General features: G+C 41.8%; 1 protein-coding gene and 1 long non-coding RNA gene across 2 annotated transcripts; both read right to left on the bottom strand.

Annotated features, from left to right (window-relative positions):
* Positions 1 to 1,556: 1,556 nt before the first annotated feature.
* On the bottom strand, positions 1,557 to 1,844 carry LOC135565584 (uncharacterized). The gene is made up of 2 exons (XR_010461709.1): positions 1,750 to 1,844; positions 1,557 to 1,674 (listed from the first exon to the last, which is right to left on the bottom strand). It is a non-coding gene; the product is annotated as an uncharacterized LOC135565584 (long non-coding RNA).
* Positions 1,845 to 1,853: 9 nt separating this feature from the next.
* On the bottom strand, positions 1,854 to 12,753 carry LOC135565512 (uncharacterized). Its single transcript, XM_065012559.1, is given in 20 exon segments — positions 1,854 to 2,024; positions 2,027 to 2,096; positions 6,179 to 6,368; positions 6,681 to 6,811; positions 6,982 to 7,079; positions 7,175 to 7,344; positions 7,551 to 7,665; positions 7,780 to 7,976; positions 8,297 to 8,417; positions 8,716 to 8,939; positions 9,128 to 9,284; positions 9,917 to 10,137; positions 10,323 to 10,422; positions 10,562 to 10,723; positions 10,834 to 10,932; positions 11,244 to 11,387; positions 12,037 to 12,161; positions 12,263 to 12,343; positions 12,428 to 12,486; positions 12,589 to 12,753. Coding segments are annotated over 20 exon segments (2,658 nt in total). The 5' UTR covers positions 12,612 to 12,753.
* Positions 12,754 to 17,560: the final 4,807 nt, after the last annotated feature.

Raw genomic sequence — 17,560 nt, 5'->3', positions numbered from 1 at the left:
CTCAGATTAATGGAGTTAGATATGCATAGGTTTTTTTCCTGTATATATGAATTACAAATCAAATGTTTACACATTGTAACTATACAATATACTAATCATTGATATCCCAGGAGCAGTAAACACTAAGTGTACAATTGTAATACATACATGCAGACACCGCATCGTTTGATATGACTGAAAGTGTGTCAAACCTGAACCGCACCTTTATTTGCCAGGGAAGAGTATATGGTCAGTGAATATATTCTATGTACAGGCTACAATATGGGAATCTCATATGTGGTAATAACAAAAATACATGTGTATATAAGTCTTGCATCCTTGGCACAATGAAAGGTATATTCTACTCTAGGCTTCATTAATGCCATTCAGACTTGAGGTTCATTGATTGGTATGAATATTAGCTCAGAACTACGTTTTAGGGTCCATACCCAGAGCGGCAACAGTTATTTTTAAATCCGACTCAAGCAAGTAAATAGCTAGCCATGTTACTTCAGCTGCATTGCAAGGCAAGCTTACAATTGTGCAGTCAATGCTTTAGCCAGCTCAATTCTTTACATCCACTGTTTCACAAGACAACTGCCTGGTTTGTTGGTTCTCAGGAGTCCCTGAAAGACGATTTACAAATTCATTCTCCTAACACTAGCTAGTCTGGTAACTTGAGAGATTTCTAATTTAACTTTAACAAAAAAAAAAGCCATTTCTCTACATTATCACAGTCCTCTCAAATTGTACATTTGCTTGACTCGTTAAGGCAACTTCCATCTGTTTTGTCAGCAATCTTCGTTGAGCGCCACAAGGCAAGGGTGGCTCGTGTCAAAATTAGTCTGGTCAAAGCCTTGGGACCCAAATGCATAATGATTGCGCAAACTCCCCCTTGTGGTGGTCTGGAGCAATGAAGCGGTCCCGCGGTGCAAGCTCGCAACTTTTTAAAGAGTGCGTCTTCAGTCCCCGCTGTTCCATACGGCGTGTTGAAATCTTCTGATGCGGAATAGATTGCAACGTAATCATGGCTCTACCTTCGTAGTTCGGACTTGGAGATTGTGAAGAGATGTCTTGTGGGGAATGCATGGGTGTCCAAGCTGTGCGCTAGTAGTTTAAAAAACAGACAGCTCGGTACATTCAGCTTGTCAAACTGCTTACACAAACAAGTAGCGATGAAGTCATGCTCTTCCCATTTGAGCCATGCATATCATTAAAGAAGAAATGTCCATATTTGGATGGAAACCAAGCTAGTGAGAGGTATCAAGGAAAGTTGTAATTTCAGTTGAAAATTACCAACACTGCATCCAACCACAGCAAAGCTGGTTTCACTTTGGCAAACCACTATAACATTGAATCAGTTCATCCTACTGGACATTGGAAAGCTTTTGTTTTGACACCCATTGTTTGTCCTAGACGGGAAATTGGTGTGCAACACTCATCTCCCTCCGGTGGATGGTTCAGAGTTCCATGCTTACAAAAGGGTTGATTGATACATGTCAGATGACAAGCCTACTACATGCGCCTTGGTGTTAAACGCAAATCAGATACAATTAAGGTACCTCCAACGGTTAGGATTGTTTTATATAGAACACTTTATTTGACATGTTAGAACAAGACATTACACCCAAAGAATGTATCCAGAAGAAACATATAAATGATGCTCCTCAGAGAGGTCTTTGACATGTCGTTGACCTGTTGAGAGAGAGAGAGAAACTATTAGTTCAGTTATGGTCTGCCAGGGTCTGAAAAGCATAAACCAAGACCTACCTCTTTTCGGGTTGTCCTGATTCACACATTGTCCACTACAGGGGCCGCCAGAGGGACTACTGGCATCACAGATGACTACATCACAATGGCCAAAGACCTAGGAATCAAAGATTTGATGTGTCAGATTTTTTTATTTTTTTATTAAAGGTATGATTGCCACTCACAAAATTAACCAATAAAGATTGTTGGGTGAACTTTGTTACCTGGCCACTCAGCTCAACCGCATCCTCGGCGAAGGAAAACATATAGACCTCAAAGCGTTTGACGTGAGGGGGGGAAAGTGGACCCTGGCATCAGCTACTACCGGGTGGAAGACCACACTGTATGGATCCTCGGGGTTCTCACAGCTGCCAGTGTAGAGAGAGGGACTCATTTAGGATCAAGAAAACACTGCAAACAGACCGCCTTGTGTACAAAGTCTTGTGGTGGTGTCATGACTGTCCTGTGGGGATCAGATCAATTTACAGCAGAAGTGGGTTCTTTTTCCCAACAAAAAAATCACCTGTCTTGAAAAAACATTTCATATACAATGTAAAGGCTCGAGACTTCGTACCTGTAGAGTGAGGACGTTTCTAGTAAAAATAAAAAAACAAAATGACATTCATTTTCTATAGCTAATCTCTGACCAGTCTTATGTTAGAAATATTGTTCCAGTATTCACTTTGAACGGGGGGGGGTTAGACAAACTCCCCTAGAAAATGTGCATAGTAAGTAGCCATGCCACGAGGGACATCAGAGAGCGGGTCAGACTGACAGAACCATCCCCGGCAGCCAGAGTGCATAAAAGGAATGGTAGCAGAAATTAACATTAGACCAGAAAACCGTGAGGCGCAAGCTACACGTTTGGAACTTTCCTAAACTCACAAGTACCTAGAATAATGAACTTAAGTGGGATCATTCTGCTACTATATCCAAACCATCCTACTCATCACCCACTGAGGAATCAGCGACAGGGTTGATTAGCCCATCTTCCAGAACGAGTGAAAGGTAAACCCATCCTGTAGTTCTGTTCAAGACTAATCATTGGAGCCACGGACAACCAACGACATTGTGATCTCATGTAGCCAATCAGAGAGAAGACACCACTTACCTTGCCACGGCGGCATCCGACATAAATACATTCATGCTTTTACTCCAAGCTGGTGCCGGTTCGTGTGTTAAAAAAATGTATCAATGATAAGTGTCCCTTACGGAATGGGGGGAAAACCTTGTAACAAGCCGTCATATAGTGTCACCTGTGTGTTTATTCTGTGTTGTTATTTAGTTAGCTAGTAATTCAATTAAACCAACTTGTATAGTACTGAATCATAAGGCTGGGTTTTTTGCAGCTGCAAGGAGGATACGATGTAATGTTAATAAGTTGACTATCAATTTAATAGATTTCTGTCGGGAGATGGTAACTTTAAAACCACTTCCTCGGCACCCCAAATCCTAACATGATTCATTTAGAGTCAGCTAACAATTAAACAGTCCTCAGATAAGTCAAGGTCACGACAGTGGTTTGTTGGTTTTAATTTCTGATATTTTGGCCCATCAGACCTGGATGAATCTGATTAAGTACGTTTTTATTTTAAAGAACAGAAATTGGGCTTTCCGTCAACAATATTTATTTTGGTCTACTGCAATGGCTTGTTAAATGACGGCTGTCAAACATGTATATTCAATTCCATTGACATGAGGTGAGATGTCCCTCTAAATGGTTCTTAAAATTCTACATGATCCAGAATGGTCAGACTACCGGCGACCTGAATATTGATCAATTGACCGTGGTTTAACCAAAGTTGCCGAATAGACAGTCGGCATCATCAACAAGGCAATCATATTTTTCAAAATAAGACTATTTTAAACAAGAATTTCATGCAATGCGCCAGAGCAATTCTTACGCTGTTGGAAAAATTGGTCACACAAAATAAATTCTACACCCACGGCATCGGATTCACATGTGGAGGACTTCTGTGAAGGGCGCAGCTCTCCTATACAAGTAACCTACGCATTGACAGTTTAGGCCTACTTTTTTGAATTTGCATCTTTGGGAGGTTTATCCTTCACTGTTTAACTGCCAGATATTAGCAAAAAGGAATTTGTGAAATCTGAAGACGTTACATGAAGAGACAAACGCCCACACCAGTACAAATCCACTTGAGCTGACAGACTATGGTCAGGATTTTGCACAACGATATAGTTGCAGCTGAAGCGACAAATCTGAACTGCCCATTTCGTGCACAGCCATGTGAATGTTGCGTCTTTTCCTATGATATACAAAACATTTCAGCCTGTTTTCTTTAAACTGCTATGACATTGCTGATTTAATAAACAGCTGCAAAGTTCCTCCGTGTCCACATGGCCAAATTTAGGTTTTTGATACCATTTCATAAAAATGGTCAAATTGCGTGATTTGATAGCATTTTGCAAACCCGATCCCCCAAATGAATGGTTTTGACCAATAAAGTTGCTACACTACACTGCTTGGTGTAACATGCATCCAGATACTGAAAAGGCACCCGCAAAATAAAGTGTCATTTGCAGCGTGCATAATCATGGGCAAAGTCATTGTAGCCCATTACAATGTAGGAAAAATAAGTCATCTTCCAATAGTTAACCAATTTAAATTCTTGAGATAAAAATTAGGCCAGCGTGTCCATGTGGCAAAGTGCTCACCCAAATCAAAAATGTAGTAACATTTTAGCATCAACTTCTGGGGATCCTGTCAACTGATCCTATTCAATTTCAAACATCCATGCTGCACAGGCATCTGAACCATCCTTTAGGTTTAGTGCAATAACCGTTTTAAACACAAGAGGTCACTTGTGCCTGAATTCAACCCGAAACCAACAACTATTCAGTCAGTGTTAAGAGCAGTTGTTTGAAACCAATCGGAAAGGCAAGCCAAGCTTGCCAGCCGCTCTTGATTCCCATTTGACTGACCATCAGTTTGGCACAACACTGAACTCTAGCCAACCAAAAGGAGAACATTGAGTAAAAAGGTGTTTTTAACGCCAACATTAACCTTTTCACACGCGAGTTCCAAATATCTTCAACAGTCGCCCCAGTGGGAGTTGATTTGATGCGCGTGATGTCAGAATGCACTCACCGTTCCAACATGTGGACATTTAACCCGCGCTGACCTCAGACCAAGGGACACTACCTGCTAATTTTCTGTAGGCGGTTTCAACTTCTAATTTTGCCTCATTCATTCACAAAAGTAGCCCATTTCACTGTTGCAGACCATTTCTATTTGAGAATTTAATGAGCCGGACAAACTTCCTTCAAAAGAAAGCCCAAGCATACAGTCCTTGCACATGTATTGCCTTCCTTACAAATAACTGTGGACATGCGTGCATTCCTATCAAAGTGCCTTATTTTCTGTGTAACGTGTTGTCGTTTCTACTGTAGAGTACCGTAATTATAATGTACTTGGCGTTTTATTCATGCATTCTGATTCTTGCCTAGATTGTAATGGACACGTGTGTAAAACACTTTAAGGTGGTACTGAATATGAGCTAACATCATACAATGCAGTCAGGTTATCACGTACGCGTCTGTCAGACTAATGGTGATCTCAACTAGAGTACCCCCATTGTCTTGAGTGCACTGAAGTCATTAGTTGATTTGAACACGGCATCAGAGTGTAAACTATGGTACCTCAGGGTTGCCAGATCAGAACCCCCCTTTCCAGGGGTATATAGCTTAGAGAAACTGTCTTCCCCACCATTTATTGTTGATAAATTCCCAGATCTTAGTCATATTTCCTGCATCATCCTCTTCACAATACCTTCCCCCAAGGACTTAACCCCCAATAATGGATTGTGCTATATCTTGCAACTCTGTTTAGCTTTCGTGCTAAGGTTGTATTTGGGGCGGTGACAACAATTGGCTTTTTGTATAGTTCCCTGTAAACTACTTGTCATGTGTACGCCGTAACAAGTACAAAGATTGGCCACTTCAGCATGTGACAAACTAAGTTAAGATCTCAGGCAACGAGCGCAGTGAACGGCATTCTGGGAGTTCTTGCTTGACAAACATGGCTGCCATACTTTCTAAACTAGATTTACATGGCTCCCTTGTACCGCATCATACTGTAAAACAAGTCAACCTGTTTTGTTTAGATGCTTTTCAGACAACGCGGTTTAGAGTCGTTTGATGCAGCATACGTTCCGTTCCAATGATACGCTGCAGGGACCACTCAGTGATAACAAGCATGTGATCATACGCGCCAGATTCTCCCATAAGTGTTAAATTGGGTGGAGATCTGGAGACAGACCCCACATGGCTCACATCGTTTTTAAGCGTTTTGACCACTCGACCCTATGGATGGGGGCATAGCCACAGTAGCCAAAGTCAATGGCCTGCCAAGCATGATAGGTTGCTAATTACTCAGGAACCACACCTGTGGAATAACACTTGTTTAGGCCCAAAAACAACATGTTACCCATTAATGATGAGATTCCACCGGGGTCGGGAGTCACGGTCCTCGTTGAGGGTGGCCCAGCAGTGGTCAAGCACCAGCGCTACCTTGGGATCAGAGGACGTGGTCAGCTCCACCTCAAAGTGCAGAGGCTGTCTCAGGTACCTCACCACTGGATAGTCCTCCTCCTGGTGGAACGTGTTATACGAGGCGTCTGGAACACAGAACAAGACAACCGGGGGTCGTGTTCAGGTCCATTAAGAAATGCTCGTTTATCATATCCTATTGTGCCCCACTGAACACAAGCCATTTATAGCCAACACTACCCACCCCCCACCAGAGGCTTCTGACAAATTCCCAAATCAGCTCCTCACCGTTACTCCATAGTCACACCTGTAGATCTCAGTAAGCAAGAGTAATATATCATAAGGCTTAGATTTTTGGGAATGGTTTTGTAAAGGAGACCTTCCAAGATACTTTTAGAGGCTAGGGGTCAAGTTGAAATTCTGAATTTGTGCACGCTTACCCTGTGCGAGTCTCATTCTGACCATTAGGCGACCCGTCCCAGTCTCGGCAAAAGGCTCGTTGTCACGCGGCCTGGTCAGGAAGGCCAATGTGCGAGTGATGTTGGCCACATAGTAGCAGGAAACCTTTAACCTAAAAAGAGGGATGTAAGCAACTTCAATAGGGGAAACTTCAAGCAGTGGAGTGGACACTGGTAGTAAGAGGCACATTTTCCCTGTATACAAAGTATTGAGCAATTGGTGAAGAAAACAAAAATACCTATGAAAGCTAATAGCTACAATTGTGATGCGTAATGCACTTACTGATATTCCTCCTCTGAAGATGTCGTGGCATTCAGCTTCACCTCAAGTTCATCTGGCAATGAGATTTCGTTCTCATACAGCATGACATTGTTGATAAACTATGTAGTAGAGGGGAATTGCTTATTACAACCTGCAGAAGCAAACCGTCCGTAAATACACAGTACCCATCACCTCAGGGTAATAGTCATTTTACCTTCCTGATGGTGCCACAGGAGTTCACAGTGAAGTGGAAGTAGGCGAAGCGATCGTCACTGTAGGTGGGACCACAGGCGGGGTCGCTCAGGGTCAGCTGACCGGGGTTCAGACCGGGAACAGAATCCACCTTCACCGCCAGCGCAGTCATCGTTCCGTTAGAGAAACACTCTTTGAGGTGGGGGAGCAAAAGACAGGTAGTCAGACCTGGGTTCTGTATTTGTTCCACTTATTGAGCTTGAACCAATGGAATATCACCAAAAGTGCAAACCATGCACATCTGGCACTACTATAGGACTCACAGTATTTGCAAGGAAACCAGGTTTGGTAACCATGTTAAATGACTATTTATCGGAAGTAATTGTTTGAGAACCAACCAGTCAGCGTTTTGAGGAAGCTGCAAGCCAGGGAAAAGTATTTGATGGTCATGTTGTTGTAAGGATTCAACAGAGCCACATCCAGTCTGCTCCTGACAGAGGACGAGTGAACCGACTGGGAACCAATGGGAGAGTTAATTAGTCCAATATTGTATGCATGTATACAGGGTAAGGAAAGCGAGGCTAGCTGCAGCAATTTAGGTTAACATGTTTTGGGAGAGCGTCGTACCTCAAACACTGCGTCCGGCGAAGAGAAGGGCAACGTGATGGTGAAGTCTGTGTCGCCCTCTGTTAAATACTGTTGAGCAAACTCATGGTTAAGCAGCCGCTTGCCAACCAAGACCACAAAAAAGGGCTCTTGGTTCCTGTAGTCCACAGTGATGTGGAAGTTCTCCTGATCACAGTTGCCAGTGACTGAGGGTGGCACTACAAGGACAAACAGGGTTGTGTTCATTAATTAAGCACAAAAAACAGGAAGGTACTACTTGAACTTGTCCAAGAAGACACCCTTGTTTAGATTGCAAAATGTTTTGCTACAGTGGGACTGAATAAACATGAACCTGGCAAATCAGGAACAGGACAACTGGGTCCAAATACTCTAAAGCTTAACATTTTCTTTGTAGAGAGACCGCATAGGAAAACCCTACAGTATGGCTAGTTGGGCTTTCACTGCCAATTTCCTTTCAGGGCAATCATTAACGAGAGGAAACCATTCAACAGTAGTTTGGCGTAGTCCAGAGACATACCAGTGTCCAGCAGTACAGCGTCCACAACGGCAGAGTGAGAGAAAGGAGCGTACTCTGGAAAGATGACCAGGCCGTAGATCAGCTGAAGAGTGAAGGTTGTGACACCTTGTTCCGCCCTTCTCTGTAGTGAAGTTAAAAGCATTGGTCAATTGGTCAGCATTATTGTTGTAACAGAACTCTAGTCAACATCAAGTGACAACTAAGTACATATGGGGACTATTAAAACAAACTATATACTTAAAGTAATGTTCCCCTAATTCCTCTAAATCAAATGCAGACAACAGGCAAAATAATGGAAACACTTGAGTAAATGAGGGATACAAAGTAAATTTGTGCCATTATTTACATTTTGTTGGTGGCCTACTTATTAGGGCATGTACAAATCACTGCGTGTGGCTTTGCATTTAACAGAAACACACCTCCTTAAAGACCACCGGGTCTGAGAAGGGCACCTCCATCCTGAAGGTCTTCAAGGTGTTGTCCGGGGATCTCTGCTCCTGAACATTGAAGCCCCTGGCGTTGCACTCTGCAACAGTTAGCACCATGGTGGGAAAGGTGATGTTCAGCAGCTCCACATCAAGGTTGAAGGTCCCCAACTCAAGCACAAACACTGCCTGCTCAGGAACTGTGTCTAAGGGCGTGTCTGTTCATTGGCAAACAAAGGAAAACATTTTGAAATGCGGTACAATGGAAGTTGAAAATGTACATTTCTTATTGGGTAAGTCCAGGTATTGCCTCCCCGTTTCAGTACATTTTCTTCTGTTTTGTGCCTAATGAACAACCCAGGCATCCCAAATTACCCTAGGCACTATTTAACTAAACCAGACTCACAGTTGCGAACTTGTGGAGGCCTGGCCATCGGAGGTGTTGTGATAGGGAAGAGGACTTTATAGCTGGTGTCCTCGTGTGCGATCTCCTCGATCCACAGCAACTCAAGCATGGGCTCAATGGTGTAAGTGACAAAGTACTGGTCATCCTGAATATGGCTCTGTAAGGGAGACGAGTGATGTAATACACAATTCGAGTGCAAAAACAGATAAATGTTCCTTATAAGCCAGAATGTTATATACAATTATTCTACCGCTTGTCTTTTTGCCACTCGTAATTTAAGACAAAATATCCAAAGGAAAGTATTGGTTACCAGACTTTAGAGAGCTGGTAGGTGTATGGCTGTCAGCTTGCATTTCCGGCAGTGTGCATTTTCAAAGCAACTGACAAGCAAAGTAAACACTTGCACAATATGTAAACAGCAGCCGAGTGTTGCTTGCATTCAGTTGACAGTGGCAAAGCTACCGGCTACCTAAAAAGTCAGGTAAACAATCCTTTAGTGTGGATATTTGGTCTCAAATTTCAAGCGGCTAAAGGACAAACTGCAAAGACAAGCGGTAGAGTATGTTTAAATGTAATTTTATGCAAAATTCACACAATTTTGTATATTAACCTGATTAAGCAGACAATTGCTCAATAAGAAACATTTTACACAAGACAACGTTTCTAGGAGTTCACCCATGAGAGATAGCAAAGGGTTACTGCAAAGCACTGACAACTGCTGTAGTAAAAAGGGCTCTACAAATTAGATTTAGAAATTAAACAGGAACATTTTACTCATCCAATGCTGACCTTGAAATGGCCGCCAACCGCCCCCACCGGAATTTCAACAATAATATGAGCCTCTGTGACTAAAACAGAGTAGTTTCTGGCAGCCATTTCCTCAGTGTTCAGCCTCTTAGCGTCAATTCCCATGTACACCTCCAACATGGTGAAGGCATCAGAGGAGAAAAGTGGGTCTATGTGCTTGGGCATGTACCAGGTGATCACTTCTTGAGTAAAGGCAACTGCCCCTGCAGTGAAACAAGAAGCCAAGTGCACATCAAAACATAACATTTTGCAACTGAACACAACTGTGCCATTATTTGGAAAAAGTTCACCCCCAAAAACATTTTCCCAACTGAACACAACATGAAAGTCTTGTCTGGAGCCAATTAAGAACTGGGCTTATAGGATCTTAAATTATTTCACACTCAACCTGGTGTTGGACAAACAGCCGTGGCATCTACTCGAGTAACCAGCCACTTCTGCTCAAAGAAGGTTGAGGTTGAGAGCACCCGCATCGGAACCCCAGCTACCTGTTCAGGGGGCAACCACACCAGGGCCGTGTTCAGTAGGGCACAACGTATTAACAATATGTTGCCGAGTTCAGGTAGGGCCACCGTTTCCAAATGTTTGCTCTACTGAACATGACCCAGTTCATGGAGGTCAGCTTACATTCTGGAGGTATGTCTCCTCTGCATTATGAGGGCTTCTTAACACCAGCCGTGTGGGAGTGTTGGCTATTGCATAGCCCTTTCTTTGAACCTCATCCACATTCATGACATTCTTGCTAGGACTAAAGACGACTGCTGTCATTTTGTATCCTGAAGCAACAGCCTGTCTCAGGAAATGGAAACATGAATTAAACAAAACTGTCAACAAACGCACATTGTTTAGCGCCATCCTGTCATTTTGTAGTGAAATTACAGCAACTGAAACATGGCTACCTCAGCTCCTCTCCGGAAGTTGCCGCTCCTTGCTTTCGGGCCCCCAGTGGGCTGTTCGGGGATGGTTTGGATGTCTGGAAGAGTCCTTCTGACAGACACCTAGAGAAGAAAAGCCATTATTCCCTATGCATTTTCTCCCTCCCATACAATAGGAAATCAAGGGCCAGTTCTCAATCTGTCCACTCACCTCCTTAAATGCATTGAGAATAGGCCAAAATTCCTCACCTCTAAAGTTCTCCTATGTGCATTTTGAAGAGGCGAGTGGAATTGAGATAGAGTCAAGACCTCTACGTTGTGTCGCAGAAGAAACGAAACACTGGACAGTTGTAGCTCTAGACAGATCATTTATACAGGCAGTACGACAAGCGCGACTGTAAACATGTCCATTGGGGCATGCTCTGCTCACTTGCCTCCATGTAGTTGCGGTCGCACAGAATCTCTCGGGAGGTCCAGGGGGTGTAGCTACAGGTTTTGCCCACTCTATACACAGGGTCTTCAGTCATGTGGTTTCCTGGCAGCCTGAACTGCATGACCAAGCTGAACATCTTATCATCCTAAAATGAAGGGGGAAGGGAAAAAAGCCTTCATTATATAGCAAAAACTAAATTCAGGTGACATTCATTCAAGTTATAGACTGTGGCAAAATTGGCTATATGAATGCAGCTGCCACTGTATTGAAGCCACACTACAGGAGTAGAGCTCAATAGTTCACATCACTGCAGTCTGTATCAGAAAGTTGGCTGGCCCTCTGAAAGCCCTCCATAAACTTCTGCTGTACCTTACGTCATCGTTAACTTAGAGGTAAGAGATACCAGACCCAGGGGTGGCTAACAATGGAGATCCTTTTGATATCCACAGAGTTAAGTAAAACTGCTTCAATGTTTCTGGAACCGGACTTCTAATAACCTCCATGCGCTAAATTGTATGTATTAGCACCTCTACGGCAACTCAGGCTTATTGAGGACCTTTTTACTGAAGAATGGGTTTCCAATTATTTCATTTTTCCATCTAGTGATGCAAATATTGACTTATATCTTTGTGTATACAGGGCTCATCTGTAAAAGAGCCTGGTCTCACTCAGCATGACTCCATGTCAAAGGTAAATAAAAAGACATTGCTACAGTATGAGTTGCAAATGCAGTGACACTGAAAGGCAAACTGTCCATTTGAAGTACAAGCAAACACTACAGTTCTTAGGGTTACCATGTTTTGGGAAAAGCAGTTTTGAAGAGAAGCAAAAAACATGGCATTCCCCATGGGGTCAAATTTAAAGCTGAATCCACACTGAGTAGCAAGGCCAGGCGTCAGGTTTATGATTTGTGTGTCATCTGGAAGGGATGGAGATGGTTTGAACACAATAGTTGACAAGCAATATCAAGCCATGAATTATGAAAGGAGAGAAAGAGAATCATAAAAGAGGCAAACTCACTGAAGACAGCATCAACCTCTTCAAAAAGAGGAGCGACACTCAAACGAATAACGTTACCAAGGCATTCAGCGTTGAGGTCATCTGGAACAGGAAAGGTTAGTTAAAAAAAAAACATTTTAAAAAATCTTGTCAAACGCTTAGTGCTTAAATTTGCAAAGTGCATACTTATAGAAGGTGTCTGTTGTGCTTGTATGCCCACAGCTGCCATCAATAGGCAAAACAACCTGTAAGGTATTTGACAAATTATTATGATTGATTAAAAGGAGGAAGAACACAACTCAAATGTTTGCGTCGCATAAGACTCTGCTAGGCCTGCTACTACTTACCCTGAGCTAAGGAAAATAATCATTGTAGAACAGATTTGTTCTGATAAAATACACAGCTACAGAACCTGATATTTGACCCAAAGTGTGCAGCCTACAGCCCAGGGGTATGCAACTTTTACCCTATGACAAAGGCTTCCCACACTCAGTCACCTGAACCCCAAAAAGGGCTGCACGTTTTCTTTTTATTCCCCTAGCCCTACAAAGCTGATTCAAATAATCATCCAGCTTTGTTAATCTGAATCAGCTGTGTAGTGTTAGGACAAAAACCTAAATGTAAGGCTACTGTTCAATTTTAGAAGGGTGCTCCGCCCTCACCGCTCGGCTCAGGTTAATAGAACTCCCTCATTAGCAGCACAACAGCCTTTCACAGATGAAAAGCATAATTACCCAACCGTCTACAATTGTAGCCCAGACAGAGAGAAAAGATATTGGCCTCTAATGGCCAAAATGCTGCATTTGCATGCACTTTCACAATTCGAATGTAGTCAACTGGGTGGGACTACCAACTTCATTGGCTGAGCCCTACTGGTGACCCTGTTGAAGTCATGTCCAATCGGGTCATCAGAAGGGCTCAGACAATTGTGAAGAAGAAATGTTACTACTGTAATATGAAGATAGCCTCAATGGCGCTGCCCATGCTGTCACAGACACTATATTGGCACTGATACATAGATGAGTCTTTTATCTTCTTATGGCTTCTTATTATCTTCTTGTCCAGAGGTGCCCAGAGTAAACGGCCTGCTACTCAGTCCCAGATGCTAAGATATGCATATCATTAGTATATGTGGATAGAACACACTCTGAAGTTTCTAAAACCGTTTGAATGATGTCTGTGAGTATAACAGAACACATATGGCAGGCAAAAACCTGAGAAAAAACCTGAGAAAAATTGAAGACCCAGTGGGATATTGGTCATGTTGCACTTCCTAGATGTCAACAGGCTTCCACTAGATGCCAACAGTCTTTAGAACCTGTTTGATGCTTCTACTGTGAAGTGAGGGCGAATGAGAGGGGAATGAGTCAGAGGTCTGGCAGAATGCCTTGAGCTCGTGACGCTCGTTCACATGAGGGCGAGCTCTGTTCCATCGCAATTCTACAAGACAAAGGAATTCTCCAGTTGGAACATTATTGAAGATTTATTTTAACAACATCCTAAAGATTGATTCTATACATCGTTTGACATGTTTCTACGGACTGTAACGGAACTTTTTGACATTTCGTCTGCTCCTATTGAACACGCTTCGTGAGATTGGATTTGTTTACAAAACTCGCTAACAAAAGTAGCTATTTGGACATAAATGATGGACATTATCGAACAAAACAAACATTTATTGTGGAACTGGGATTCCTGGGAGTGCATCCTTATGATGATCAGCAAAGGTAAGTGAATATTTATAATGTTTTTTCTGACTTCTGTTGACTGCACAATATGGCGGATATCTTTTTGGCTTGTTTGGGCTCTGAGCGCCGTACTCAGATTATTGCATGGTTTGCTTTTTCCGTAAAGGTTTTTTGAAATCTGACACAGCGGTTGCATTAAGCAGAAATATATCTTTAATTCTGTGCATAACTATTTTATTTTCATGAACATTTATTATGAGTATTTCTGTAAATTGATGTGGCTCTCTGCAAAATCACCGGATGTTTTTGGAACTACTGAACATAACGCTCCAACGTATACTGAGATCCTTTTGATATAAATATGAACTTTATCGAACAAAACATACATGTATTGTGTAACATGAAGTCCTATGAGTGTCATCTGATGAAGATCAACAAAGGTTAGTGATTAATTTGATCTCTATTTCAGATTTTTGTGACTCCTCTCTTTGGCTGGAAAAATGACTGTGTTTTTCTGTGACTTGGCTCTGACCTAACATAATCGTGTGAGTATGTGAGTCACAATTTGACATTTCAAATGCACCTCATGGCCAGTACAGGGATCAAACCCATCACATTGGAGTTATTAGCACCACGCTCTAACCAACTGAGCTAACAAGCCACTGGCTACGGAGCACAATTGTTGAGATGCACCGAGCCTCTGCAAGTGCTGGCGCATAAACTAACAAGTCCACCAACAGCATAGCCTGACAAGACTGGACACTCTTGGTTGCTCCTTGTGGCAATTCCATCCGGCTGGAGAATTAGATCAAATGGAAGAGTGCTTGCTTAGCATGTGAGAAGTAGTGGGCTTGATCCACTAGGGGGTGCCTGGATGGCTACATTATATGCAATTTCTTCCACTTTTTGAGTGACACAAAGATGATTATCTAAATGGTGAAAATACAACATATGTTAATCAGACTCACTTTGACTTTATATAGTACACCAAGAGATAATTTCTTGCTTACGGCCATACCGGCCTGAGTGAGCACTTCCTGTTTGGAAAGTGAGACAGGTGTTGGTGATTAAGTCATGAGTGAGTGTTTGTTTGCTTGAGAGTGTTTGCTGAGAGCTTTTTTGGTTATTTTCAACGTTTTTTGGAGTATAATTTAGATTTTTGCATTTGAACAAGTTTAAGTTTGCTTAGTTTTTTTCCCCCTTTGCAGTTTTGCTGCTTGGGGGAGAGTTTTTGTTCTCATTTTTGTTTACTATGACGGACAACATGGCAATGACTAATGGAATGGACAAGGACAAAGAAAATGCTCAACGGAAGAAACATGGAGATGAAGGAGGACTGAAATATGCCAAAGAATTTACGGTGGCAGTGGAGTTGATGGGAGAAGATAAAGTTACAACAATGGAGTTACTACGTTCGATTAAAGAGGTGTGTGGAGAGGTGGTGGGATGTAGAATGAAAGGAGAAAGAAAGTACGAAATTACAATGCGAAATGAAAAAGGATCGGTTAATGGATGGTTTAATGATTACAGATACAAGGATCATGGCGAGAGATATGATTGCCAATGAGCTAGTTGTATCTTTCATGAATCTTCCGGTATACATCGAAGAAAAAGTTATACTGGATAAGCTGAGTAGCTGGGGTGTAACTGCTGTCTCAGAAATAAGGAGGAGAGTTTGGCCAGGTACAGGGTTCGTGGACGGGACGAGATGCTGTAAAGTAAAATTCACTGAAACAGTACAATCGTTGCCATATTCGACAAAATTTGAGACACTGGAGGGAGGAGAGTATTTCCGAGTAATACACGATAAGCAGGTCAGGGTTTGTCGACTGTGTATCCAGTCTGGGCACATAGTCAAGGACTGCCCTGAGTTTAAATGTTTCAAGTGTGGTTAACAGGGTCATTATGTGAGGGAATGTGTTGGAGGGAAGGCAAGGTCTTTTTGTGGTGGATGCCGAAAGAGACTAGAGGAGTGCAACTGTGGAGAGGTTTTGGCTGAAGTGGGGAGTCAGGAACTTTTTGAGGAAGCAATTGTATCACCACAAGAAGGAGAAGAAGATGGAGGAGAGGACGTGGTGGAGGGTGGAGAGACGGAGAAAGCAAGAAGGGAGAAGAGGGAACAGAAGACGAATGAAATAGGGAGCAGTATGGATTCAGAAATAAGAAGAGGGAGTTTTCAGGAGGGGGGGGGGGATGCTGACAACGATACAGGAGACACAAATGGATGCAGGAAGCACAACAGGCACAGGAAAGAAGATTTTGAGTTGGTTGGATGAGATGGATTTAGAGTCAATTTCAGATTCAGATGACATGGAAATTATTGATAGAACAAGGGGAGGCTACAGGAAGAGATAAGCGGCGGTGGAGGTGAAAAAGGACAGGAAATGATGAAAACATGACAACAGGTACAGGATAATGAGAAAATATAGATATTTTTAATTTATTGGAATGGTTAATTTTATGTCAATCAATGCGAATGGTTTAAGAACAAGGGAAAAATTCCAAAGAATAGTAAAAATGAAGAATTCAGATATTTTATGCCTTCAAGAAACACATTGGGACAATGTATGTATTTTAGAAGTTAAAAAAATATGGAGAGACTTTATTTTTGTTAACAATGGCAGGGGGAATTCAAGTGGTGTTGCTATTTTATTGAGGATGTGGTAGAGAATGTGAAAGATTTATAATAATAATGGGAGAATTTTAATTTTAGATTTTGAATATATGAATATGGTTTTTAGAAATATAAATATTTACGCACCTAATACTGAAATAGAGCGCAAAGATTTCTTTTTAGAATTAGGAAAATGGTGTGAGGGAAACTGTATTGTAGTTGGGGATTTTAATGTTAAAATGGATAGACTGGATATGACAAGAGGAGCTTTTTTTTAGAAGTGATGAATCTGGGGGGTTTTAAAGAAGATGATGTTAGAAAAAGGAATGATTGATATGTGGAGAGGAAAATCCAGACAAAAGAGAATTTTCTAGAAGGCAGGTGGTTTTAGGGATTTGAAACAAACAAGGATAGATCTGGTTTTAGTAAAAGAAGGTTGAAGGAATTGTATGAAGGATATTATGTATGTTTTTGCAACTTTTAGTGATCATGCAGGTTTAACATTTTCAGTGGGCTTAGATAAGGAAAGAGCAGGGGGTAGAATATGGTGTATGAATGCAGGGTATTTAGAAGATGAGGAATATGGGAAACAACTTAAATCTTTGATAGCATGTGAAATGGAGGACAAGCAGAAAGAGAATGATAAGTGTTTATGGTGGGACAAGTTTTTAGTATAAGATATGCAAGGAAAAAGAGGGGTAGGATGAAAAGAAAATGAGTTGAGAGCTAAATTGGAAGAAGAAATGGGGAAGTGTGACAGTGAACCTAATTATAATATAGAAGAGTTTTTAGAGTTGAAAGAAAAATTGAGTAAATATGAAATAGATAAGTGTAAGGGGGCTATTATAAGAAGTAAAGCAAAGTATTTTTGAGGGGGAGAAATGCACTTGGTTTTTTCTTGGATTAGAGAAGAATAAAAAGAGGAGAACATACACTGCTCAAAAAAATAAAGGGAACACTTAAACAACACAATGTAACTCCAAGTCAATCACACTTCTGTGAAATCAACCTGTCAAC

The sequence above is a fragment of the Oncorhynchus nerka genome, linkage group LG28 (genome assembly GCF_034236695.1).
Source record: "Oncorhynchus nerka isolate Pitt River linkage group LG28, Oner_Uvic_2.0, whole genome shotgun sequence".
In the NCBI taxonomy this organism is placed as follows: domain Eukaryota; kingdom Metazoa; phylum Chordata; class Actinopteri; order Salmoniformes; family Salmonidae; genus Oncorhynchus; species Oncorhynchus nerka.
This window is presented reverse-complemented; position numbering and strand designations above follow the sequence as displayed.